General features: G+C 39.6%; 1 protein-coding gene across 1 annotated transcript in view; it reads right to left on the bottom strand.

The window, feature by feature from the left end:
* Positions 1–26040, bottom strand: part of BIRC6 (baculoviral IAP repeat containing 6) — a gene marked incomplete at its 5' end in the record, with an annotated part of 315285 nt that overhangs the window by 171563 nt on the left and 117682 nt on the right. The window contains 7 exon segments of the mRNA XM_084624643.1: positions 4031–4158; positions 9615–9748; positions 19207–19317; positions 22284–22410; positions 23427–23581; positions 24171–24287; positions 25328–25481. Of these exon segments, the coding sequence (XP_084480769.1) occupies positions 4031–4158; positions 9615–9748; positions 19207–19317; positions 22284–22410; positions 23427–23581; positions 24171–24287; positions 25328–25481 (926 nt within the window).

Below are 26040 nucleotides of genomic sequence, written 5' to 3'. Positions count from 1 at the left end.
AAAGCCTGAGCTCCCTAGCCAACACGGGGAAAATGAAGGGGAAAAAAAAGTCACTCAGGAGGTAGAAGAGATTAACCCCATCCAGAGAAAACCAGAAGCTGTAGTTCCTGCAGATTACAGGTTAGCGAAGGGAGGCTAAGACCACAGAGCTATTGCAAAAGAATACGTACCTAAACAACACTAGGTATGTCTGCACTGCAGCCAAGCATGTGATTTGCAGCTTATGTACATATACCTGCACTAGCTTTAATCTTACTAGTCTGCTAAAAACAGAAGTTAAGATACGGCAGAGCAAGCTTCAGTGCAGGCTTCACAAGCCTGCCTGACCCCATTGGGCTTACACTTGCTTGTTCAGCCTGTGCCACCGCAGCTTTAAGTTTCTGTCGTTAGTGAGCTACCTAGATTAAAGCTAGTGTGGGTACGTCTACCCAAGCTGCAAATCACACCCCAGGGGCTGTGTAGGTGTACCCTATATGTAAAACCAGGTCCTTAGTTTTACATGTCACCTGAGAGACCCAGACACAGTGAACTGCAAGACATTCAGTTTAACTTCAACACTGAGTGAGCCTGGGCTGAGTTTGAACCTCTGTAGCTAGAAAGTGTAGTGATTTCAAATTTTATGCTTAAACCCTGAGTCATCTGTGCACCCAGATCTTGAAAGAAAGCCTGAGGGAGCATGGAGGCCAAAGCTGTTTATAAAAGCTTCCAGCTGAGCTTAACTAAGGCTACATCTACACTACAAGCTTGTGGTGTGATTCCTCTGCTTGTGTATAAATAGTGTAGCCGTGGTGGCACTGGTAGCAGCAAAGGAAGCACAGCTGAGCCATTCTGAATATAAATCATCATCATCATGTTCCTATTTCCTCTGGCATTTAGAGCAATGACGAAGCTCCTCCACTCCTGTCTACTTCTGGCAAGTCTTTCAACGGTTCCCCAGCTGTACCCCAGGTTTTCCAGCTCCGCTTCCACAGCTCTTCACCATGTCGTTTTCAGGCAACCTCGTTTTCACTTGCCTTCAGGTGTCTATCTTAAGTGCTACTCTGGTGATGGAATCAGTTTCCATCCAAAGCACATGACCAATCCATCTCCAGCACCTCCTGGCAATGATTGGTGCTCAGATCCTCTTGGCTCCACTGTGTCAGCAGATCTTGGTTTGAGATTGTTCTGAGCCAAAAGATAGAGGATTTTTCTGAGGCAGGTTGTATGGAATAAGGACAGTTTGGACATGTCATACTTTCTCAATCCCCAGCATTCTGCACTATAAAACAGTGTTGAAAATACGCAGTTCTGATAAATCTTGAGTTTGGTTTTGGTGTTGTATTTTGATGATTTCCAGACTGTATTTAAGCTCCTGAAGGTGTTCCTGGCTTTACTGATTTTGTTCCGGATGTCCTGGCTTGTTCCACCATCCTGGCTGATTACGTTCTCACCAATGTAGAAACATTCACATACTTGGGCAGCACAATCCTTTATCCGTACAGGTGATGGTGAGGCAATATTAAAGGTCATGATATTTGTCTTATTGCAGTTGATTTTCCAGTCCAATTTGCTGGCTGAATGCATTGAGTCGAATTGTTTTTTCTTGTATACGGTGTTGGGTATGTGTTAGGAGAGCGACAGCATCTGCGAATACAAACCACCTGAAAATGGTAGATATGCATTCAGCTTGGCTCAGCCATGCCTTTGCTATCACTGCTAGTGCTACCCCAGCCACACTGCTATTTAAACTTGCACTAGCTCAAGAGCTAGTGTGAGAGCTAGTGTGAATGTTTGCACACAAGCAAGACAATCGCACTCCCGGCTCATAATGTATACATAGCCCAGGAAAAAGAACCACTGTTGTGAGCCCTGTATAGGAAAGGAGCCAGAAAAGTACCGGTAAGAGCAGGGCTTACCAGGGGCCAGCAGAGAAACCTCAGGCCTAGGCACCCTGATAGAACATGGCTAAGCTGAACAAGCAGCCCAATTGCTCAGGCAGTGGGTCTCTGGAGAGATGAAAGCCTGTTTCCTGCTTGGAGGTGGGGTGAAGACTAAGCTCTCTAGTATCAGACCAAGAGATAATAAATCTGTTCTTCATATTGTGGGTGGAACTACAGGAGGATGAAGGAGCACCACACAGAGGCTGAAGAGACAAAAATTTCTCCAGGAGCTGAAAGAAAAGCAAGCTGAAAGGTACTGCTTGTGGGACAGAGAGGCTGATAGGAGTCTATACAAAGGAGGGACAGAAGGAATGCCTGTTAAAGTGAGACTTACTAAAACTAGGACCATTTGAGAGACATCCAGATCCAAGATCTCCTGGACCTTACAAAGGCAGTGAAATTGCTGAAGAACTGGATAAGCCAGAGAGCAGGTACCAAGCTGTGGCACAGTTCAGATAGCAGTCAGTCAGGCAGGCAGGTAGGTAGAGTGCTAGGACCTCTTGTGCACCAGTGAAACTGCCACTCCCGGCTTGAAGATGACGTACATTTGGGCATTCTGGCATCCCCAGGAGAGTTTGGAATAGTGTCTGATTGAATGGTATGTTCTGACCAAGGATCCCACACACCTAAAAGGATGAAGTGCTGTCGCAGAACTTGGCACTCTGTCTTTCACTCTCTCCTTCCTGAACGAAGAAGAGCCCTTGGAGTTCTTTCGGCGCTTTTTCTTTTTTTCTTTTTCTTACATCCTCTGTCTTCCTTTGTGTCCATACCACAGAGAGACAACGATGCATACGCACAAGGAAGGAGAGAGCAGGAAAGCAGAGGCAACCAATCTCTGCTGCTGAGGCCAGGAAGCAAAGAAAACTTGAAGGTGGTCAAAATTAGGCTTATAAAATAGGGGTGGGAGTTTCTCAAATCCTTGCATCCCAGTAAGTGGCATCATAAGACTGATGTACAGTAAAATACTTGTAGTAGCAGGGAAGAATTAAGTCTTTAACAACAGAATTTAAACACTTAAATGAGGAATTCAACCTTTTACATCTTGGCCATAGCAAGTTGCTATTTAATTTTCCACTCTGATCAACTGATTATATTTTTGATCTGAATAAAGTCAATATGATCTTTCTCTGTGGGCTAAAAAACAAATGTATTGGAAAGAAATTAGTTACCAGGTTAAACAAAAAATATTGTTTGGTGATGAGATCTATTCTACAATTAACTATATTTACAAATAACCACTACAGTCAGGTTTTCTTTATACATTTTTTTAAATGATTACTAGGGAAGATATAGGGAGCGTTTAGCATTCATTTATATATAGACTATTTGAAAACATTTTTAGAGATATGAGAATTAAGTATATTATTAATTTCTATTGGTAAGGCTGAAGACCTTAAAACACGCATGTTTAATAATATATTTTTGAAGGACAAGTAGCTGCAGCTGATGGCAAGGATATTATATGAAACCATGCTTCGTAAATCCATTCTAGCCTCCTTTACCAATCCAGGTGAAATACTTTCAGAATCTACCAAGCAATCCTCTTAACCCACTCCTCATGCCACACTCCAGATTATTTTATCCCCTTAGACTAGAGTCCCCGAGCAGACCTTCCTCTGGCTAATGAAAATATTAGAGGGTTTTTTGGAGGGCCTCCCAAATCAGCATCACATTAGAGTTGCTCCAACAAAGAACAAGTTCCCCAATCAAGTCCAGGAGGAGGTTGTGTCATCCAATCATCTACCACTCAATATAGTCTTCCTATTTGCAGTCCCTCATGCAAGGACTTGTGGAGAGTCCTGAGTGCACTGTTCCACTTGCTGCCAATGCAGATTTGTGGGCATGTAACTCCAGGCATTCTAGCACCTGAAGGAGGTACCACATAGGTACTGCTAAGAATTCCCCAAAATTAACTCATTTAAATATGGTTAGGTAGTATAGTATGTGTAGAGGTGCAAAATCTTTTCAGCCATGATTCATTCACAATTGGATAAATATGGAAGCGTCACATCCTAGTTACAGAAACACTTATTTGTAGTATAGACAGCCTAAAGCTATTTCTGGAAGTAAAAAAATTAACGTGGGTATTAAAGATAAAATTCAATCTTTACCTCTCTGTTGAAAGTATATGTATTAACTTTAATAAAAATTCACTGAACATCTGAGGACAAGTTGAAGAAAGGTGCACTTGTAATCGAGTAAGAAATTCTTGCATAGCTTGTGTAGCTGTTGGCCCAACCTGAAAAGAGATTTCAAAAGTTGTTTATGCTACGAGGAAGCTTTTGTTTAAAATACAATTATTGTAAAATGTTTTATAAGAAAAGCATTATGGAAACTAAGCTTGCATTCCGGAATAATTTCTGTGGAATTTCCATTGAGTGGATACAAGTCTTAACTTTTCTTATTTGCATTCTACCACCAGCGATGGGTAGTAACACCACAAAAGTTCAGTTCTTGGATGAAAACAAATAGATTATTCCCCTCATAACAGTTACCTTTTTAAGAAAATTTCTAATCTTTAATGAGTAATGTAGCCTATCCAACACAAAACCCATTAATCTGAACTGATTTTCACATAGAAACATATACATTAGAAGTAGTCAGTAAATAAATATGTAATATAGGCTGGTTAACAATATGAGGATCTTAATTTTCATATTTCCTCACTTACTTAACTACATAATCTTAAAATGGTTCATTAACAGTTCTCCTCCTAACCAATTTGATTTCAGTTAATGGGGTTTACTTGCATTATTTTACTGTATCTAAAAACAAAATTGCTATTAGGAAATCCCTCACATGGAATATCAAGTCATTGGTATACTGTGTAGTGTTTGATTCTACCATAATGCTCCAGAATAGTTCAGAAAAGAAAAAAACATATCCATGAGTTATGCTATTAAATAAAGAAACTAGCAGCATGAACAAAGGAAAAGGTTATTTACCTTACCAATAACTTGAAAAGAAAGCATAAACTCTGGCAAGTCAGGTGTAAAAGTATAATTAGGAAGGCCAAAAAATAATATGAAGAGCAACTAGCACATACAGACAAAAACAAACAGTCAGAATTTTTCTAAGTACATCAGAAGCAAGAAGCCTACCAAACAATTAGTGGGGCTACTGGATGATCGAGGTGCTAAAGGAGCACTCAAAAAAGACAAGGCCATTGCAGAGAACTTAAACAAATTCTTTGCATTGGTTTTCACTGCAGAGGATGTGAGGGAGATTCCCACACCTGAGCCATTCTTTTTAGGTGACAAATCTGAGGAACTGTCCTGGAGTGAGGTGTTAACAGAGGAAGTTTGGGGATAAATTAAACAGTAATAAGTCACCAGGACCAGATGGTATTCCCCAAGAATTGTGAAGGAACTAAAATATGAAATTGAGGAAATACTAACTGTGGTATACAACCTTTCGTTTAAATCAGCCTCTACAACAGATGACGAAGGATCGCTATTGTAACACCACTTTTTTAAAAAGGCTCCAGAGGCAATCCTGGCAATTACAGGCTGGTAAACCTAACTTCAGTACGAGGCAAATTGGTTGAAACTATAGTAAAGAAAGGAATTATCAGACACATCAATGAACATAATATGTTGGAGAAGACTCAGTGCAGTTCTTGTAAACGGAAACTATGACTTGCCAATCTGCGAGAATTCTTTGAAAAGTCAGCAAACATGTGGACACGGGTGACCCAGTGGATAGAGTATACTTGGACTTTAAAAAACAAGAACAAACAAACAACAAAAACCTTTGACAGGGTTCCTCACAAAAGGCTCTTAAGCAAAGGCAGCAGGCACAGGATAAGAGGGAAGGTTCACACATGGATCAGTAACTGGTTAAAACATAGGTAACAAAGAGAAGGAATAAATGGTCAATTTTCACAGTGGAAAGAGGTAAATATTGAGGTCCCCCAAAGATCTGTACCAGAACCTGTGCTGTTCAATTTATTCATAAATGATCTGGAAACAGCGATAAACAGTGAGGTGACGAAGTTTGCAGATGACACAAAATTACTCAAGATAGTTAAGTTGAAAGCTGACTGTGAAGAGTTACAAAGGGACCTCACAAAACTGGCTCACTGGGCAAGCAAATGGCAGATGAAATTCAACGTTGATAAGTGCAAAGTAATGCACATTGGAAAACAAATTCCGAACTGAAAAGGAGTACTTGTGGCACCTTAGAGACTAACCAATTTATTTGAGCATGAGCTTTCGTGAGCTACAGCTCACTTCATCGGATGCATGCCGTGGAAACTGTAGCAGACTTTATATATACACAGAGAATATGAAAAAATACCTCCTCCCACCCCACTGTCCAGCTGGTAATAGCTTATCTAAAGTGATCATCAGGTGGGCCATTTCCAGCACAAATCCAGGTTTTCTCACCCTCCACCCCCCCACACAGATTCACTCTCCTGCTGGTGATAGCCCATCCAAAGTGACAACTCTTTACACAATGTGCATGATAATCAAGTTGGGCCATTTCCTGCACAAATCCAGGTTCTCTCACCCCCTCACCCCCCTCCCAAAAACCACACACACAAACTCACTATCCTGCTGGTAATAGCTCATCCAAAGTGACCATTCTCCCTACAATGTGCGTAATTAAGGTGGGCCATTTCCAGCACAAATCCAGGTTTTCTCACATCCCCCCCACCCCCATACACACACAAACTCTCCTGCTGGTAAAACCCCAGTTTCCACGGCATGCATCCGATGAAGTGAGCTGTAGCTCACGAAAGCTCATGCTCAAATAAATTGGTTAGTCTCTAAGGTGCCACAAGTACTCCTTTTCTTTTTGCGAATACAGACTAACACGGCTGTTACTCTGAAACCTGTCAAAAATTCCTAACTATACATCTAAAATGATGGGGTTTAAATTAACTGCTAAAACTCAAGAAAGATCTTGGAATCACCATGAATAGTTCTCTGAAAACATCTGTTCAATATGCAGTGGCAGTCCAAAAAGCTAACAACGTTAGGAACCAATAGGAAAGGGATAGATAAGACAACAAAAGGTTTCATGCCGCCATGATATGAATCCATGGTACTACCACATCTTGAATATTGTGTGCAGTTCTGGTCACCCCAGCTCAAAAGAGATGTATTAGAATTAAAAAAATACTACAGAGAAGGGCAACAAAATTATGCAAAAAAGCCAGCTTCTATAAGAGGAGAAATTAAAAAGACTGGCATTGTTCAGTTTGAAAAGAGATGAGTAAGGGGGTGGATATGGTAGAGGTCTGTAGCATCATGAAAAGCGTGGAAAAAGTGAATAAGGATGTGTTATGTACCCCTTTACATACACACAAACCAGGGACCACCCAATAAAATTAAGAGGCAGCAGGTTTAAAACAAACATCAGGAAGTACTTTTTCCACACAATGCACAATCAGCCAGTGGAACTTGTTGCCAGAGGAGGCTGCAAAGGCCAAAAGTATAACAGGTTTCAAGAAAAGAATTAGATAAGTTCATGGAGGATAGTTCCATCAGTGGCTATTAGCCAAGATGATCAGAGATGCTACCCCATGCTCTGGGTATCCCTAAACCTCTGATTGCCAGAAGCTGGGACTAGGGATGGACCACTCGATAAATTGCCCTCTTCTGTTCACTCCCTCTGAAGCATCTGGAATCAGCCAAAGTCAGAAGACAGGATACTGGGCTAGATGAACCACTGGTTTGACCCAGCATGGATGGTCTCATGTTCTTATGAGTTCTTAGAGATATTTGTCCCTGCAGGTGCTCAACCATAGGATGTGTGAGTGCCCACACACTCTTGATTGAAGACTGCAAAGTAGTGTTTGTATGCTGGTGCCTCATGCTCTGAATGAGTGCATATAGGGAAATGCAAGCCCATCACCACTCAGTTCCTTCTTAACCATGAAGCAGAACTCCAAAGGAAAGGAGAAGGAGCACCTACAGAGACAAAACATTCTGGAGAACTCAAGTTACGGTAAGATAAGTACCCTCTCCCTCTTCAAGTATATGTCCCTATAGGTAGCCACCAAAGGAGACTCCCAAGCTGTAACTCAGTGAGGAAATAAGCTGCTGATGAGGTAAGTCCAGGACAACTGGAAGGACTGCATCACCAAAGAGCCATCTCTGGAAACATGTAAGATAGTGTAATGTTTGGCTAAGATATGGAGAGAAGACTAAAACAATCCAGAAGAGTTCTGTTACGGGCTTGTTCTTCAGTAGAGCTACAAATGTGGACTCAGCTCTAGTGGAATGTGCTATTACTCAGCGAGAAGGCTGCACCCCCATATTTTCATAGCAGGTCAAGATGCAACCCCACTTCGCCTTTATGTGAAAACTGGCTGGCTCTTCATCCCATCTATAACTGATACAAATAGCCTGAGAGAGACCTAGAATGGTTTAGTCTTGTCCAGATAGAACGCAGGGGCCTTTCGGACATCCAGTGAACGAAGGCTTGATTTCTCTCTGAAGAAACGAGGTTTTGGGTAGAAAACTGGTTGGTGAATTTCCTGGTTAACGTTATGCTCCAGGAGACCTTTGGAAGGAAGTGAGGATGGGGATGTAGCATAACCTTGTTTTTGTAGAAGGTGATGTATGCTGCATTAGCCCAGCTCCCCCATTCTCCTTCCTAAGGTGATGGCAATTAGGAACAAGATGTTCAGGGAGAGGTGGAAAAGGGACCAGATTGTCATTGGTTTGAAGGTTTTCCATTAGGTATTTAAAACAAGATTGAGATCCCGCTGGGGGGCCAGGTGTCAAACAAGAGAGAACAATTCTAAGAAATCTGGTTGCTGTAGGATAGGCAAAGACTGAAGCCTTGGATGGGTGAGTGGAAGGCTGTGATGACAGCCTGATGTACTGTAATAGGTAGTAGTCCAGGATCTTGGAAAGCAGAACTTCCAAGGCTTGAGAAGGACACCAGAATTGGAAGCATTTCCATTTTTGGAGGTAAGTCTTGTGAGTAGTGGACTTTCCACTGGATAACAAAACTGACTGAAATCTATCTGAAAAGACCAGCTTCATGTCTGAGAGTGATTTAGAAGCCATGCTCTCAGATTCGGGGGCGGGGGGTTAGGATGGATGATGGTCCCTGAGTTCTGTGTCAATAGGTCCTTTGTGAAAGGCAAGCTAGGGGACATTAACTCCAAGACATGGATGAGGTTTGGGGTTACCACACCTGTCTCAGCCAAACAGGTGCTATGAGCATAGCTCTTGCTCCTTCTCAGCACAGCCTGAAAGGGTCTTAAGGATTAACAGAATAGGTGGGAAAGCATAAAGAAGGCTATTGGGCCTTGGTGTTATCAGGCATCCCCCTGATACTTGTGGCTTTAGCCTCCCTTGGAGCAGAACAGGCAATATTTCATGTTGTTTGGGGTGGCCTAGAAGTCTACCCTGGCATCCCCTAGGGGTATATACTCACGCCTCCCTATATACCCTCATGTAGAGCACTTTGCACTGCTCAGACAAGGGCTGACAGACACAACTTTGCAGTCTCTGATCGAGACTACACAAGCATACATACAGCTTATGGTAGAGCACTCATAGGGACATATACTTGAAGAAGAACAATAATTACACAGAAAAAATTATCACAATCATCTAACACCATAAAAGTGATGATGGTGCAAGCCATGAACATAATGAGGTTTTACAGCACTAGGTAAAATAATTACCTATAATTCTGAGTTACTTCTGTTTTTGTAATTAGCAGTATTACCTGTTGACTGTGTTGATTTGTTCCATGAGGATTAGTGCCTGAAAGAAATTTCACTAAAACATGAATGAGGTTGGGATCTGACACCAACAGTTGGGCAGTACTTTCCTGAGCTCCGATGGCACTGCTTGAACCAGCTAAAAACAAAAACATAAAAACAGAATTTGAACTGCAAGTACTAACAAAATTAATAAAATTTATACTTGGTACACACAATGCATTATTCATAATACATCATTATTCAAAATGGAGTAGGCTACTATAAGTTATTTACCATTCACTGAGGTTCCGAGTATACCATTTTTCCCCACCACCAAATCTAACAGATCCCCAACTGTTTAAAAAAACCACATAGATTCCAAAACCAGAAGGGGTTGTGATCATCTAGTCCAGAGGTTCTCAAACTGTGGTCCGCAAGCTCCTTTCAGGTGGTTCGTGGATAGTTCTCTCTAAGGTGGCCGCACACAAGAGAATAAAGGGCCACCCACCTAAATTAGTGGAGCTGCGCATGTGTGGCTCCACTAATTAGGTGCCTGGACAAGACACATATGTAAGGTGAGGTGGTAGCCTGGGGGGGGGGGGGGGATAGGGAGTGAGTGGGAGGGGGCAGTGGGATGAGAAGAGGGGGTAGGGGGAATTTGGGATGTGCAGGGCTGCAGCAACCAGAGAAAGAGGTGACTTTCCCCAGCTCCAGGGTTGTGGCTGCTGGGAAGAGACAGGCCTCCTTCCCAGCCCCAGCTCAGGGGCTGCCACGGCAAGGGAGACCCGCCCCCACCTCCTTCCCAGCCCCAGCTCGGGGGCTGCCACGACAGGGGAGAGAGGGCACATCCATCACATTAGAAAGGTAATACTACTGATATTAAAATAGGAGTTGTGTGCTTTTATTTGTAGAACAAAAAATGTGAATTATGATTGGGGTTTTTTATATAGCGTTTTTATCCAAAACACTTTACTATAGTTAGCTCATGGTACAAACAACATTTGGAAAGATCATTAAGTGGTCCACAGAGACCCTCAGCAATTTGCAAGTGGTCCGCAAAAAAGAAAAGTTTGAGAACCACTGATCTAGCCTGCTCTCCTGTATAACACAGGCCATAGAACTTCTCCAAAATAATTCCTAGAGCATAACTTTTAGAAAAACATCCAGTCTTGATTTAAAAATGGTTGGTGATGAAGAATCCACCACAACCCTAGGTAAATTGTTCCAGTGGTTAATTACTCTCACCGTTAAAAATTTACACCTATTTCAAGTCTGAATTTCTCTGGCTTCAACTTCCAGCTACTGGATGTGTTATACCTTTCTTTGCAAGACTGAAGAGCCCATCATCAACTATTTGTTCCCCAGATAGGAACTTATAGACTGTAATCAAGTCACCTCTTATCTTTTTCTTTGTTAACTAAATAAATTGAGCTCTTTGAGTCCCTAACTATAAGGCATATTTTCTTATCTTTTAATCATTCTTGTGGCTTTTCTCTGAATCCCCTCCAATTTATCAACAGTCTTCCTGAACTGGTAACACCAGAACTGGACACAGTATTCCGGCAGCAGTTGCACCTGTGTCAAATACCTAGGTAAAATAACTTCACTACTCCTACTCAAGATTCCTCTGTTTATGCATCCAAAAATTGCACTCGCTCTCATCATCACACTGCGAGCTCAGGTTCTAATTATCCACCATGACCACCATATCTTTTTCAGAGTCACTGCTTCCCAGGAAAGAGTCCCTCATATGGTCAATATGGTCTACACTCTCTGTTCCTAGATGTATATGCTTACATTTAGCTGTATTAAAATGCATAATATTTATTTGCACCCAGTTTACCAAGCGATACAGACTGCTCTATATCAGTGATCTGTTCTCTTCGTCATTTACTACTCCCCCCTCCCCCCAATTTTTGTGTCCTCTGCAAACTTAATCAGGGAGGATTTTATTTTTTCTTCCAGATCATTACTAAAAATGTTAAATAGCATAGGTCCAAGAACCAATCCATGTGAGAGCTCACTGGAAACACACCCGCTTGATGACGATTCCCCATTTACAATTTCACTGAGATCTATCAGTTAGCCAATTTTTAATCCATTTAATGTGTGCCATGTTAAATTTGTATCATTCTATTTTTTAGTCAAAATGTCATGCAGTACCCAACCAAACGTCTTACAGAAGTCGAAGTATATTAAGTCAACACTTTTACCTTTATCAACCAAGCTTGTAATCACGTTTAAAAAAAGATATCAAGTTAGTTTAACAGGATACGGGTTCCATAAACCCATGCTGACTGGCATTAATTACAGTACTCTCTTAATTCTTCATTAATCAAGTCCCACAGTCAGTCCACTCCCTCAATTTCTGAATTTGCCCATAAAATATTCTTTAGATAGAAGCAAGTTTTAGTTTTGTGGAGGCAATATGTTCCGAGAACTCTATTTATTCTAACTTTTGATCTTCCTCAGCCCAGGTCTTTTCTATTGTTTTTTAACTGCACTCTAAGGTCTCTCAGGCAAGGACTATGTCTTCTATCTGCTCTTTAAAGCACACTTTCGGCAACTACTGTATATACTTGGAGATTTGTCAATAGGAATAAACCCTCCAAGTTTGGGGGTGAGTGCGATATTGAAATACAGGTAAAATGAGAATAGATCAGATAATCAAAATAAAGCTTAATGAATACATAGCAAACTTACTCACGTGCCTGACATATGATTAAGAAAACTCAACTACAACAAGACTTGGGAAAGTGTAGAAGCCCTACTGGAATAGATACATTTACTTACTTTCACCAAACTGCATGGCTTGAACATCTATTTAGATAGATACAGACTTCATCCCATAGATGAGATGAGGAAAAAAATATGGAGAAGTTTTACTTTCTTTGTATTTGAGAGTTTCCTTGGCATCTATTTTATCAATAACTTATCCCTTGGAAAGGATGTAGATGAGTGAAAAAGGAAAACTACTTACGAGTAATTCTGTCTTTCAGAGACTTCCTCTTCATTATACAATAGTTTCCTTATACTAACTAATCAGTCTCCACCCACCAGGAGGCAAAGTACTGTCGGTCAAGATCAGTATTAAATCCTGACAACTTCTATCTCAACTGAAAAGCTTTCAAAGCAGTGAAATAAAGTTATAATGTTGGAGAGGCTTGCCATGAAAAGAAATCCCTCGAGGGAAACAGGATGGAAGGAAAAACAATGAGGAGTCCTTGGGGCACCTTAGAGACTAACAAATGTATTTGGGCATAAGCTTTCGTGGGCTAGAACCCCCTTCATCAGACGCATGGAGTGGAAAATACAGGAGCAGGTATAAATACATGAAAAGATGGGAATTGCCTTACGAAGTGTGAGGTCAGTCTAACGAGACAATTCAGTTAACAACAGGATACCAAGGGAGGAAAAATAACTTTTGTAGTGGTAATGATAGTGGCCCATTTCAAAGAGTTGACAAGAAGGTGTGAGTAGCAGCAGGGGGAAATTAGTATGGGGGAAATTAGGTTTAGGTTTTGTAATGACCCAACCACTCCCAGTCTTTATTCAGGCCTAATTTGAGGGTGTCCAGTTTGCCAATTAATTCCAGTTCTTCAGTTTCACATTGAAGTTTTTTTGTTGAAGAATTGCCACTTTTAGGTCTGTTATTGAGTGACCAGGGAGAAGAGGAAGACAAAAATATAAGAATTTTCACTGAGTAGTTTTCCTTTGTCATAAGTTGCCTGTCTACAACCTATAACAGATTTTTCATATTAAGTAGATATAGCAAACACATGCTGAAAAAGATTCTTACAGAGGTACAAGGAGCATATGCTTCACACTGATTTGCTAATATTGTTTTGAGTCCAATTAATTAAGCCAAGACTGATGAAGAAAACTAAACTGGGCCTCAATAAAGTAAAAAACAGGCTGAAGCAGCCTTCTCGACCTCAGAGGTAGGCAGCATCAGGCCCATGAAACAGTAAAGAAGGGATGTGCTGTAGTCCACATTTGACTATCCTAGAGGAAGGAAAGCCAGCCTTGCTTTGGTGGGAGACAAATCTGAAACAGCAGGGTAGGTGTGCAAATTGTTGAAGAGGACCAAGCTGGGAAAAATGGAACCTCTGAAAACAAACATGGTTTGCTACTCTAGGGCTCACTTTGGCAGCAACCAATACTATCATTCTGGACAAGTTTATGATTTTCTTTAACCACACACGCATCCAAAATATTTAATTAAATGAAAAAACACATTGATATTCTTCATAAACATATTTATACCAAGCATAAAAAAGGCACATTGTCCAAAATAAAGTTTAACGCTGCAAATAAAAAAATACTACAATCTCTAACTAGTTAGACTCATGACTTTTGTATCTGCTGCAAGATACATCAACTTTTTTCTTTTTAGTATGTAACCTATTATGAAGTTTCAACTAATCCAACCTGAATGTGATAAAGTCATGCTCATCTGATGCTCAGCTGCCTGCACAGCTTTTAAAAGTTCATCTGAATTCAGATGCTGTGTTGCATGATTTTATTTCTACTACTTTTCACCATTTTAATACAATGAACTGCAACAACCTCCTTTAAATGTAGATTCAGAGTAGAAACTGGTCTCCTCCTTTTTAATGCTGGAAGAGGATGAAGCAGCTCAGGATTATGCACCCATTAGCCAAATTTCAGCCTCATTCTGTTCTGGGCTCAATTTATGACCTTTATATTTAAAATCGGTCTTATTAGTTAAGTAATGGCAATGCCCCTAACTTCAATTTTTTATTTTTAGGTTCTCTTGTGTTTTCCCCTCACTTTTTTGCTAATTATATCAAGAGAGATGTCCATGGAAAGTGACAGCAGTGTCAGCCAGTAACCTATCAAGTATCTCCAAAAAACTCATTCAATTGTTTTTGTAAATTCTGTACCTCCTTATAGAATATATTGTTGTGCTATGTTTTGATCTAAGTGTGCAATAATCAATACTTTTATAGTAGTCAGATGCAAACAGACATATAATCTTCCTGAAACATCCACTGAATGCTATTGGGAAGATTGGTCATATCACATTCAACCACCCATCTTGTAGTAATGTTAGTGGTGATTCTTTTGTTCTTCCTTAATTTTTTTCTCTTTTTCCACTTGCAACATTTAGTAGTGAAACTGCAAGTTAACTTTTTATGGAGGACTGTATTCAGGGTACAGTGTTTTAAATTGCTCATTGTGCATTACCTGGAGTTGAAGTTAGAAAAAAAGAAAACCTGCAATTTTTTTTAGTAAGCTCATCTTCATCTTTCAATATTTCTGTGACCCAAGGGCCTATAACATTCTAGGGCTCAAGGCTTACAGATGCCAAACATGTTAATTGGAGGGCAGTGCTGACCAACCACCTGTATACTGAAATTCCCAGTGGTGCTCTGCCTGAAGGGAGCAAAGACAGTTTTCAGATCTTCTTACGTTTGCTGAAGAACAGCTTCAAGTTGATCATGTCTTCATTTGCTTCCACAAGAACAGAGATGAGAGCTCCATTGCTCCGTACTTTCAGCTTTTTGGTCTTTGAAATTGTGAGACCAGGGCATCCCTTTGTCTCCAAGAGACCAGATGCTTGCTTCATGGCCTATATGTTTGAGAGAGACCCTTGAGAAGAAGCACACTCTTGCAGTCGTCTGGCCTGACTTTGTCACAGGGGCATGTTGAAGACTACGATACAGCTCCTGAAGGAAGCTGATGTAGTGCTTCTGGAAAACCTGAAACAGTGACTTAAGTTATCATTGAGGCTACATTTTGAGGCTGATAGCATAAAGTCTCACTTTCAAGATCAAAACTTGACGAACTGCTCTTTTAGTTCAACAGACAGCTTTATTCAAGGAAACATTTTATCTTAGAGAATCCAAAGAAACATTTTTTCTGCATTTTGAGATGAACAAGAATCCTTTCTATCTTGCTATTTAACAACTCCTAACAATATTCACATTTTGTTTTAGGAAAATTATTTGTTTTTCATTGTGTCAGTCCTCTTCATTTCCTACCACTTCCTTCATCTTTTGCCATATTGACACAGATATATTCATACATGTCTAGTAATCACTAACAGTCATTCGCAGTATTGATCAGCAGCTTTCCCAGTTACTAATCAGAATGTGAATCAATCCTCTAATCAGTTCAATAATGAAGGTTAATGGTGCAAATATCTGTAAGGTGCAGGTGCAGCCCCAAAGACACTGCTATTCAAAGACACTGATCTTGTACGCAATGTCAAGTGCACAGAGTGGGAGGCACATGGACAACTACTCAAAGAAGAAAGTTTTCCTGCTGGTTCTTTTGAGGATTCTCTCCTGTCTGCCTAGAGGCACTATAAGCTGGTTTTGTCATCTTTACAGCAAAGGATCTGTCCTGGCTGCCTTTCTCCTCCTCTCATGGATATACCCCCCAGCCTTTTTTCCCCTCTCATATAGGGTCTTGAAGGGCAAGTCTTCTGCAGTGTTCTGGACCTCCCTGGGAAACCCAGAAGAGAGAGCCCTGAATCCTGGCGTATCATGATAGCAGTTGCCATTGACCTTGATCCAACGTCAGCTGCATCAACCACAGACACTAGTGCAGTTCTGACCACCAGCTTGTCTTCGCTGATAAAGGCCTGAAATTAAGCCCTGTTGTGCTGGGATAATTAGTCCCAAGGAACATTGAATAATTTAGATCATACTTAGCTAACACTGCTTGATGGTTCAGTATTCAAAATTGGAGGCTAGTAGATGTAAACACCTTCCTGCCCAGCATGTTTGGCCTCCTTATCAGTGGTGACTGTTGGGTATTGCTGCCTACATCTTTCTGTGGCAGTCTAAGCAACCAGGCAGTTTGGAGGGAAGTGGGGAAAAAAACCTCTGCTTTCTCTGCCAGGACAAAGTCACATTTCTCAGATCTGTTGGGGGTAGGAGGTTGCCAGTGTATGCCATTTAACTCATGCCTCTTCCAGTATGGCTTCATTCACCAGAAGTCCTATCTGGCTGAATCCTGTGGGTTTCAGGATGTCCCAGAACTTATGCTGTGTATTCTGGACTTCATCTAAGGAGAGTTGGAGTTCTTCCACCACCGTTCATAGCAGCTCCTGGAACTGCCTGTGGCTTAACTCTCAGTGGAATACACACAGGGATCAAAATGCAAAGAAGAAAGTGACTTTCCACACACTAATTGAAATGCTGTGCAACAGAATACAGAATCTTTCCTCCAGTCTGTTGGAACCGATTCAAAGAAACTGACACGCTCAGAGGTTATTCAATAACATATAAGAATGAAATGAAGTCCTCATGTTTGAGCAACCAGACCATTTGAACTCTCCAACTTGCATCAGTGTCAAACCTTAGATCATTTCTCCCTCTCTAAATGCACTGAAAAGTATACTCAGAGCCAAGACTAAATTTCCTCATTGCAATTACAAAACAAATCAAGAGGCGATCCAAAAAAGGGATAATCTCATGTTATTTCTCAAAGTTTAAATCTTTACAAGATTTGACATGACAAGCTCATATAGCCCTATAAATTTCCAGAGTATTGCTAAAACAATAGATAGAGTGTTTACAAAATTTAACATAAAAAGGATTGTGTTCCCCTAACAAGGTTTGAAATGTGTATGTCTGGTATACCCTGGATTGACTTGTGTACAGGCAAGATCTGGCCTCTTGCCTTCGTACAGAAAACAGGTACTAGCTTTCCAAACTCAAATTATGTTTATCATGAAAAGACACTCATGCTCTCCATCTGAAAAGAAAGATAGTTTGTTGTGGCTAAAAGAAAAAAAAACAAGTAAAAAGAATTTCTTCTCTTCCTATTCCATAAAAAGATGAAAAATTGAGACACTAGAAGCCTGTAGGATTGCAGGGTGAGGCCTACTCTATGGATTCCCTCTCACAAATTGTTCCAGATGCAGCACCATGAACAAAAAAAATATAACTCCATAGCTAGAGAAGTTAGGGTACTAACATCATTTTGGTCAAAAAGGAGGGAGGAAAGAGTAAAAGCCGAAAAAGAAAAGAACTAGAAGTGGAAGAACTCCATAACAGTTTGGTGTAGTGGATTTGGCACGGGACTGAGTTTGGCAGCTTGGGTTATAGTCTCAAAACAGCCATTTACTCATGAGGTACTCTCGGGAAAGTTACTTAGCCTCTTGGTTTCTCCATCCGTAAAATGGGAACAACAATGTTTACCTGCCTCAAAGAAAGAGGACTCGGTGTAAGATAGTATGGCAGGAGACCCTGAGGAAAGCCGAGAAAGCAATGGATGGATTGTATCAGAGAAGAAGGTAAGCAGGTGGACCTTAATATCACCTCAAATAGAGGAAAATGGCAGATCCTGGAACAATTACTCTACACCAGATGAAGGGATAAGGGGAAGAAGATAGCTTACATACCTCAAAGGGATGTTGCGTGGGCTCATAGGTTAATTAAAAGTTTGTAAAGAACTTCGAAAATATCAAGTGTTTTAGAAGAGATTTATTAGTGTGACATTTAGACAGGACAGCAATGGATGTCCTAGAAATACTTAATTATAGTTTCTCAATCAGCACTAACACTTTCAACAAGGGACTGACAACAAATTTATTGGAATTCCCTGTCTGCGTTTGCTGTTAAGTGATGTCACCAGATATTCAGAATGACCTAAAGGATTGTCAAAAAATGGTTACAAAAATATTTATATCTTAAAGGGTTATTTTATCAAGTAGATTTAACTGCATGTGTGCTGATGAAGTATAGCTTTATGAATTAAGTTGCATTCCACTCGGCAACATCTGAATAAAAGTACATTTTGGTTCAAGCCCTACTTCATTGTAAAAATTTAGAAGAGCATACAAGGGTGTCTATTCACATGAAAGAAAAAAAAGTCAGAAATGTTAACCAAAAAAACCAGTAAGTTAAAAGCAGTTAACAAAAACAGAGGATTTACACTGAAGGTTATAGATTAAAAAAGTTTAATTGTTACATTTCTATCAAAGTTCTTGTTATGCCACTGTAGTGAGGTATTATGGATATATACTATGTTGGGGGGAAAAAATCTAGCTAAATTACCTTGCATGGTTTTCTTTTCTCCCTATTTTTAATGGACAGCTCAAGGGAGTGAAAGTCAAGCTAAGTTTTCCCTTCCATCACCAGTTATAAAAATGTTGCCATCATTAAGAACCTACTGTTTACAGGGGGACATGAACAGCATAAATGATTTAGTATGCCATTCTGATGATGTACAAGAAGGAACAGAATTCAGCCCCTCTCTTTGTGCTGTTAACTCTGCAGTATTAACAGGAATAAAAAATGGAGCAAAAATGTGTGTCACTGAAGACAGTAGGTAAGCTTGAAAGGAGCAGATATGCTCAGTAAGAATATCCTCTTTTAAATAGAAGCTTGTTAGATGAACTATACTTGAAATCATCTATTTATTCCACACATGACATCACCCATAGTATGGATTAATAGTAAGTCACTACATATCCTGTGTAAAAGTCAGACACCCTGCAGGTGAATGGCACCAAATTCACTATCTGTTCCCTGGAAAAAACCCTGCATTTATTAAGAACCTTTTTATTTTACTTTATTTCATTTGTAATTTAGTTTTCAAGCATCATAACAACAACAACGTTCAGAGAAAACTTACAGTTAAGCTGCATGTTCGTCATAAGAGTTAGGCTATGAAGCACAAGGCACCATGTCCGCAGTAAGGTATTAGGATACCAGGCCAGGACTGTCAGAAAGCTAGTTACTGATGCTGTAAAGAAGAACATACTGTATTTTTTCAAAATACTGAGCCCTTAACAAAAGGTAATAATCAGGAACTTATATTAGGAATGAAAGTTCATTACATTTCTTTTGATGCTAATCCTGTGCATTTAAAAGAAACTGTACATGAATTAACACAAGTAGAATTTTTCATAATGTCAATGTAAAATCCTTCCATCTTATAAACAAAGGTAGCACATGAAAAAAATGATTTTTTCGTTTTCAAGGAATACATTATAGCATTCTACAGCTATGAAGTATGCAACTTCATTAATGTAGGCTTTAATGTTTTGAATCTTTGCTGAAGAATACTGTAGTTTTTTTAAATAAAGAAAGGCTAACCACAATTATTGACGAAAATTTGAGGTATGTCTTCATACCAGGCTGCCACTAAACTAGAGCCCCAAATTACAGAATGGAAAAAATGAGACAGTGACTGATTTGTTTCAGTGCTTCAGGAGCTAGCAAGGTTAAGACTTTTCTACGACAAGGCCGCTTTTCCTGTGTGGCTCAAAATCCACTCCTCGGGATATGCTGTGGGGTTGTCATTTCAGCAGCAAAATCCCCAATAACATGTTCACTGCAGATTTCAGGTCACATGGAGGATTCACTAGTGAACGTGGCAGGAAGCAGTTACAGGCTGAATGAAGGATGCTTTGCTTATTTCTAGGGCTGTCGATTAATCGCAGTTACCTCACATGATTAACTCAAAAAAATTAACCACGATTAATAACAGTTAAACAATAGAATACCAATTCAAATGTATTAAATATTTTTGGATATTTTTCTACATTTTCAAATATATTGATTTCAACTACTACACAGAATACAAAGTGTACAGTGCTCACTTTATATTATTTTTTATTACAAATATTTGCACTGTAAAAATGATTAAATAGCATTTTCAGTTTACCTCATACAAGTACTGTAGTGCAATCTCTATCACAAAAGTGCAACTTACAAATATGTAATGCAGTGTACATAACTGCACTCAAAAGCAAAAAAAATGTAAAACTTTAGAGTCTACAAGTCCAGTGAATCCTACCTTCTTGTTCAGCCAATTGCTAAGAGAAACCAAGTTTGCTTACATTTACGGGGAGATAATGCTGCCCACTTCTAAATTACAAAAAGAAAAGGAGTACTTGTGGCACCTTAGAGACTAACCAATTACAATGTCACCTGAAAGTGAGAACTGGGGTTAGTATGGCACTGTTGTAGCTGGCATCGCAAGATATTTATGTGCCAGATGCGCTAAAGATTCATATGTCCCTTCATGCTTCAACCACCATTCCAGAGGACATGCTTCCATGCTGATGACGCTCATTAAAAAAAATAATGCATTAAATAAATTTGTGACTGAATTCCTTAGGGGAGAATTGGATGTCTGCTGCTCTGTTTTACCCACATTCTGCCAAGGTTTTACCCAAGGTTTAAGAATCTGAAGTGCCTTCCAAAATCTGAGAGGAATGAGGTGTGGAGCATGCTTTCAGGAGTCTTAAAAGAGCAACACCCTGATGCAGAAACTCCAGAACCCAAACCACCAAAAAAAGAAAATCAACCTTCTGCTGATGGCATCTGACTCAGATAATGAAAATGAACATGTGTTGGTCCACACTGCTTTGGATTGTTATTGAGCAGAACCCGTAATCAGCTACAGCAGTGCCATGCAAACATCTGTTCTCACTTTCAGGTGACATTATAAACAAGAAGCAGGCAGCATTATCTTCTGCAAACGTAAACAAACTTGTCTGTCTGAGCGATTGGCTGAACAAGGAGTAGGACTGATTGAACTTGTAGGCTCTAAAGCAGAGGTGGCCAATCTGTGGCTCTGGAGCCACATGCGGCTCTTCAGAGGTTAATATGTGGCTCCTTGCATAGGTGCCAACTCCGGGGCTGAAGCTGCAGGCGCCAACTTTCCCATGTGGTACAGGTGCTCACTGCTCAATCTCTGGCTCTGCCCAAGGCCCCTGCCCCACTCCACTCCTTCCCCCAAGGTCCCCGCTCCTTCCCCGAGTCTGTTGTGCCCTTGCGGCTCCTCCTCCTCCCCTCCCCCGCAAGGGTCCTGCACACCACAAAACAGCTGATTGCAGCGGGTGGGAGGCACAGGGATGGAGAGTTAGGTGCTGATCGGCGGTGCTGCTGGCGGGTGGGAGACACTGGGGGCGGGGGGAGCTGATAGGAGGCTGCTGACATGTTACTGTGGCTCTTTGGCAATGCACATTGGTAAATTCTGGATCCTTCTCAGGCTCGGGTTGGCCACCCCTGCTCTAAAATTTTACATTGTTTTGTTTTTGAATGCAGGTTTTTTTGTACATAATTCCACATTTGTAAGTTCAACTTTCATGATAAAGAGCTAGTACTTGTATAAAGGGAATTGAAAAATAGTATTTCTTTTGTTTTTTACAGTGCAAATATTTGTAATCAAACATATAAAGTGAGCACTGAGCACTTGAAACAGCAGAAAAAAGTTCCCGTCTCCACCTTCTTTGGACTAACCAGTTCAAAGACCTTATTTTCTCCCATGTCCTTTGATTGGAGTGAGTGGGGCAGAAGAAGGTGCCACAGAATCATATTGACTAGAGAAGGATGTCAGATATATCTTCTGCTTCTGGCAAGCAGAGCATTCCAAATAAAGTCCTCACAGAACAAACAGAAGTGATAGAACGGCAACATATTAACCACTGAAATTTAATAATACTAATTCTGAGCAGTATCCTGTGATGGTTTCTTCCACCCTTCCAGAAAAGGCCAAACTGGTAGAATGCTCTGATAAATTTTTTGAATGCTATTCAGAGGTTATGTTAAGGAAAACAAAGTCAGAGGATTCTCTGGAAAACAAGATGCAGAGAGTTTTACCATGGACTTCAATGGGAGCATTAAGCCAACACTAGCTACTTGTGAAAATCATATTCTAGCTGTTTACACACCTATTATCCCATTCTAGAATATTTTTACCTTGATTCAGAGAAATTACAGGTATCCGATTAGCATTATAAAGGAAAACGTCAGCACCATTATCTTTACTCCCAGAGGAGCTGGAATTCAGGCTTAATGTGAGCCATAACTGTAGAAGCGACTCAAGCTGAAAATAATAAAAAAAGATAAATAGCTGATATAAAATAACAAATCAGCAAAAACAGAACTGTACTTCTACACCTTGAAGTGTGAAAAACAGACTATTTTGATTTTTAAAATGTCATTTATCTTATCTACATTCTCTGCTATCACACTCTGGTGACAAGCATAACTAAGCACAATCTTCTTCAGAAGAGCTTTGAAACTTCGAATAGATGTACAGCAATTTCAATAAAATTAAACCTCACTTAACATAGTACATGAGTACTTTTACTCTAGTCTGGCAATGGCTTTTTTATTTCTATATTTTAAACACAATTAAGAATTATCTATGCTCCAAGTTTCTCTTAGAAAAGAATGGTTTACATATAGCCTGACAATCTCAATATTTAAGATATCTCAGCAGAAGTTCAGCATATAACTTTTGGAATGCGCAAAGCCAGTGACTTTCATTACTCAAAAGCAACGATGGGACTATGTTATTCAAAATCTGCTAGTGCAATAGACTTTCGATTAAATATTTAAACTGATGTGGGGAGGCACACAAATGTGCTCAGTAACTACAAATGTGCATATAAATTGAAAGGTAGGCCCCGAAGTTACTGTTGAATTTGCATGTGTGCGCGCACATGCAAGGGCAAAACATGTAAACGGGCCTCCACTTTTCCATCGTGTGGCCCTTACATAATCAGGACCATTAAATGTTAAGTAATTTTAACCTTTAGTGAAATTCATCACTAGTTGAGGTATCCAGTGTCCTACAGTGAAAGATCCAATACTGTTTTTAATTACAGAAGTGTTAAAAAAAGTTATGTTCTGTAGACAAGTATTTAGGATACCTAATAATTTATTTTATCTCTATTTGTACATGAGAACTTAAAAAGTCATCTACTTAACAGGTACTTTTCCCATTCCATTTTCAATAGTTTAAAACTTTGAATATGGGGAAATGTAACACTCCTCTCTCAATATTAGCAATAAGTACTGTATTAACCAAAGTTCTGAAAGTTCATAATTCCATACCTGAACATGATGGACTTGTAGCATGGAAAAGAGTTTGTTGAAGCACACACTCAGCATAGGTATGGAGGACAACTGTATGATCAGCTGGTTGGTCTGGTTAGCAGCATGTAATCCCCTTAGCAATGAATCATCTGTTCCACTAGGAGACTGAGTTACTAAAAAAATTAAATCAAGTTTTTTCATGAATTCTTTTGTAGGAAAAAAGTTACACTAGGCAAAAAATATTTATATTTTCTTATCCAGTACTGATTGAGTGACAGGTATAAAGCTCTTTACATTCACTATTTGGGGCATGACCCCACTGGAATGGACTTTCAAAGCTATTGGCCAACAGAAGCTCTATGGTTCTGCTGTGCACTACAGTCAAACAGACTACTGGGAATTCCCTTTTAAGCATTCCACACAGTCCCATTCCAAAGGGGAGTATTCCACTTTGTTTAATCACAGCCAACAATCAAGCTCTTGAAAACAAATGTAAAGACTTCACTGAACACGTCTTTATTCAACTAGAGTCTCCGAATGAAACCCATTCCTCTTCTTTATAGTGTTTCGCTTACAGCAGTAGAAAATGGTATATATTTCACAACTTTGTAAAATGACTCACTTATTTTTTAGTATCCCCACTTGAATGATCAATTTACAAAATTATTTGAGAATCCTGAAGTTAACCCTAACAAGAAAACAAGTTTTAAGTGAAATTCATGGTCAGTAAGTGAAGAGAAAGATTTAGCAATATATAGTTACATGTAGGCGACGTGTTTGTTAATGCTTGCAAAATGGAATCAGCCTCTAGAGTAGACATCATTTTCAGCATCAGCTCTGCTTGCTGTTCCAGTCCAACTTCTAGACGGGCATCCAAAGCTATAGAAAGCAGCATACAAGGTAACATTTGAATATCAAACAAACATGTGGATTATAATGTACTTAAAGATTGAACAAAAAGACACTGCTTGATCTACTGTGAGATCAACACAGCTACACATCCAACATTAGCAACTGGCAAAACATATTTTTTTTTATTATAATTGGTGAATAGGTTCACTGCTCCTTATCATGGCGGCGAGTGTTAGACATGTATACTCAGAACAGCAGTATCAAAAATTTTGAAGTAATCTGTAAATGTGTGTTCTCAGGTAGTGATTAACAGAACACTGAAGTGCAAAAAAGTATACTTCGCTTCTCACTTGGCTGCCCCTTCCACAATTACTCATGTACCGAGCATGTGTGCAAGCACCATTTTTCAGTGGGTCATAATTCTGGAATCAGAACCAGTTTCCAAAATAACAAGTGAGGTACTTCTTACTGAAGGCTCTTTTCCCTGCAACACTGTCCGCTTCTTATCTCTGGTTCAGTAAAGCACCTTTGAAAAAATTATGCCTTTTTTTTTTTTTTTAAATGTAGCAGGGATTGAGTAGGAGAGTGAAAAAAACAACTTCAGAACAGCTAGACCATTTTTGTTCAAACCTCCAAAACAAATGCATCATTCTTTGCAAATGTCAACCCAGTAGATGAAAGTTTTAGACAGCCAAAAGTGACCGAAAAAGAGTTAGAAATTGAAGTTTTTATGTTCTTAACTACAGCATGCACTTTCACTCTTTTTCTAATACACTAATTCCATCTATAATGTAAAATCTGTATAATCTTTTCTAGTTTACTGCATGAACCTCTGGTTTGCCAGCAAAAGAAACTTTGTTTATACTTCTGTGAATCTTAAAATTCTGGTGTATGAACTTTCAAACTGTGCACCTCAAAGTTAAATCACTTAATGATTTCACAAGCAGAAGGCACGTGCCAACTTCAGCATTATATTAGCCATTAATTACTATTCAGCAAAGCAAATACTTTAGAAAAATATCTAAAGATTCCACAACAGAATTGAAGTGAACCTACTGCTTGCTTACCTTGAGAGACTGACACACTCACAGTCTGTGATCCATTCTTCTCTGTGGATACTTGCGGTTTTGCAACAGGAATTCCAACACCTCCGATATACGGGTTGTAGTTGTAAGTGCCATAGTCAGCACCCCAGTAATCATACCACGTGCTGCTTATAGGCTTTACCAAATGAGAGAATAAAATGTAAATTATTCATCTTTAAGCTGTACAAATAGAAACCATCTCAGATTGTCTCCTAAATATATTTCTGATATTGGATCAGTACACAGGAAATGTAAATAGTATATTTTATCCAACATAAACTGAAAAGCTGCATTAAGATTCAAGCAAAGGTTTTCAAAGATTCATCCAATGAGAGCTACCAGGTCATCCAATGAGAGCTACCAGGTGCTTAACTTATTTGACAATCAGGCCACTTATTTCAATGCCTAAACAAAGATTAAAAAACCTAGCTTTAGGCACCCATCTTTCAGAATCTTGGCATCAACTTTTACTTTTAAGTAATAAATCTTGCAATAATTAATTAATAAGTAATTAATCTTGCACATATCTATTATACCATGCCTTCATTTTCAAATTTACAGTTTTGCACAAGAGACTCTAAAATATGATTTCTTAAAAATACAGTGCAATATCAACATTAATTTATTTGTACAACAGTATTGCCTCGAGGCTTCAGTGTAAAAGGCACTGTACAAAATAGACAAAAACCACGTCT

The sequence above is a fragment of the Lepidochelys olivacea genome, assembly GCF_965140295.1.
Source record: "Lepidochelys olivacea isolate rLepOli2 genome assembly, chromosome: 3".
NCBI lineage: Eukaryota > Metazoa > Chordata > Testudines > Cheloniidae > Lepidochelys > Lepidochelys olivacea.
This window is presented reverse-complemented; position numbering and strand designations above follow the sequence as displayed.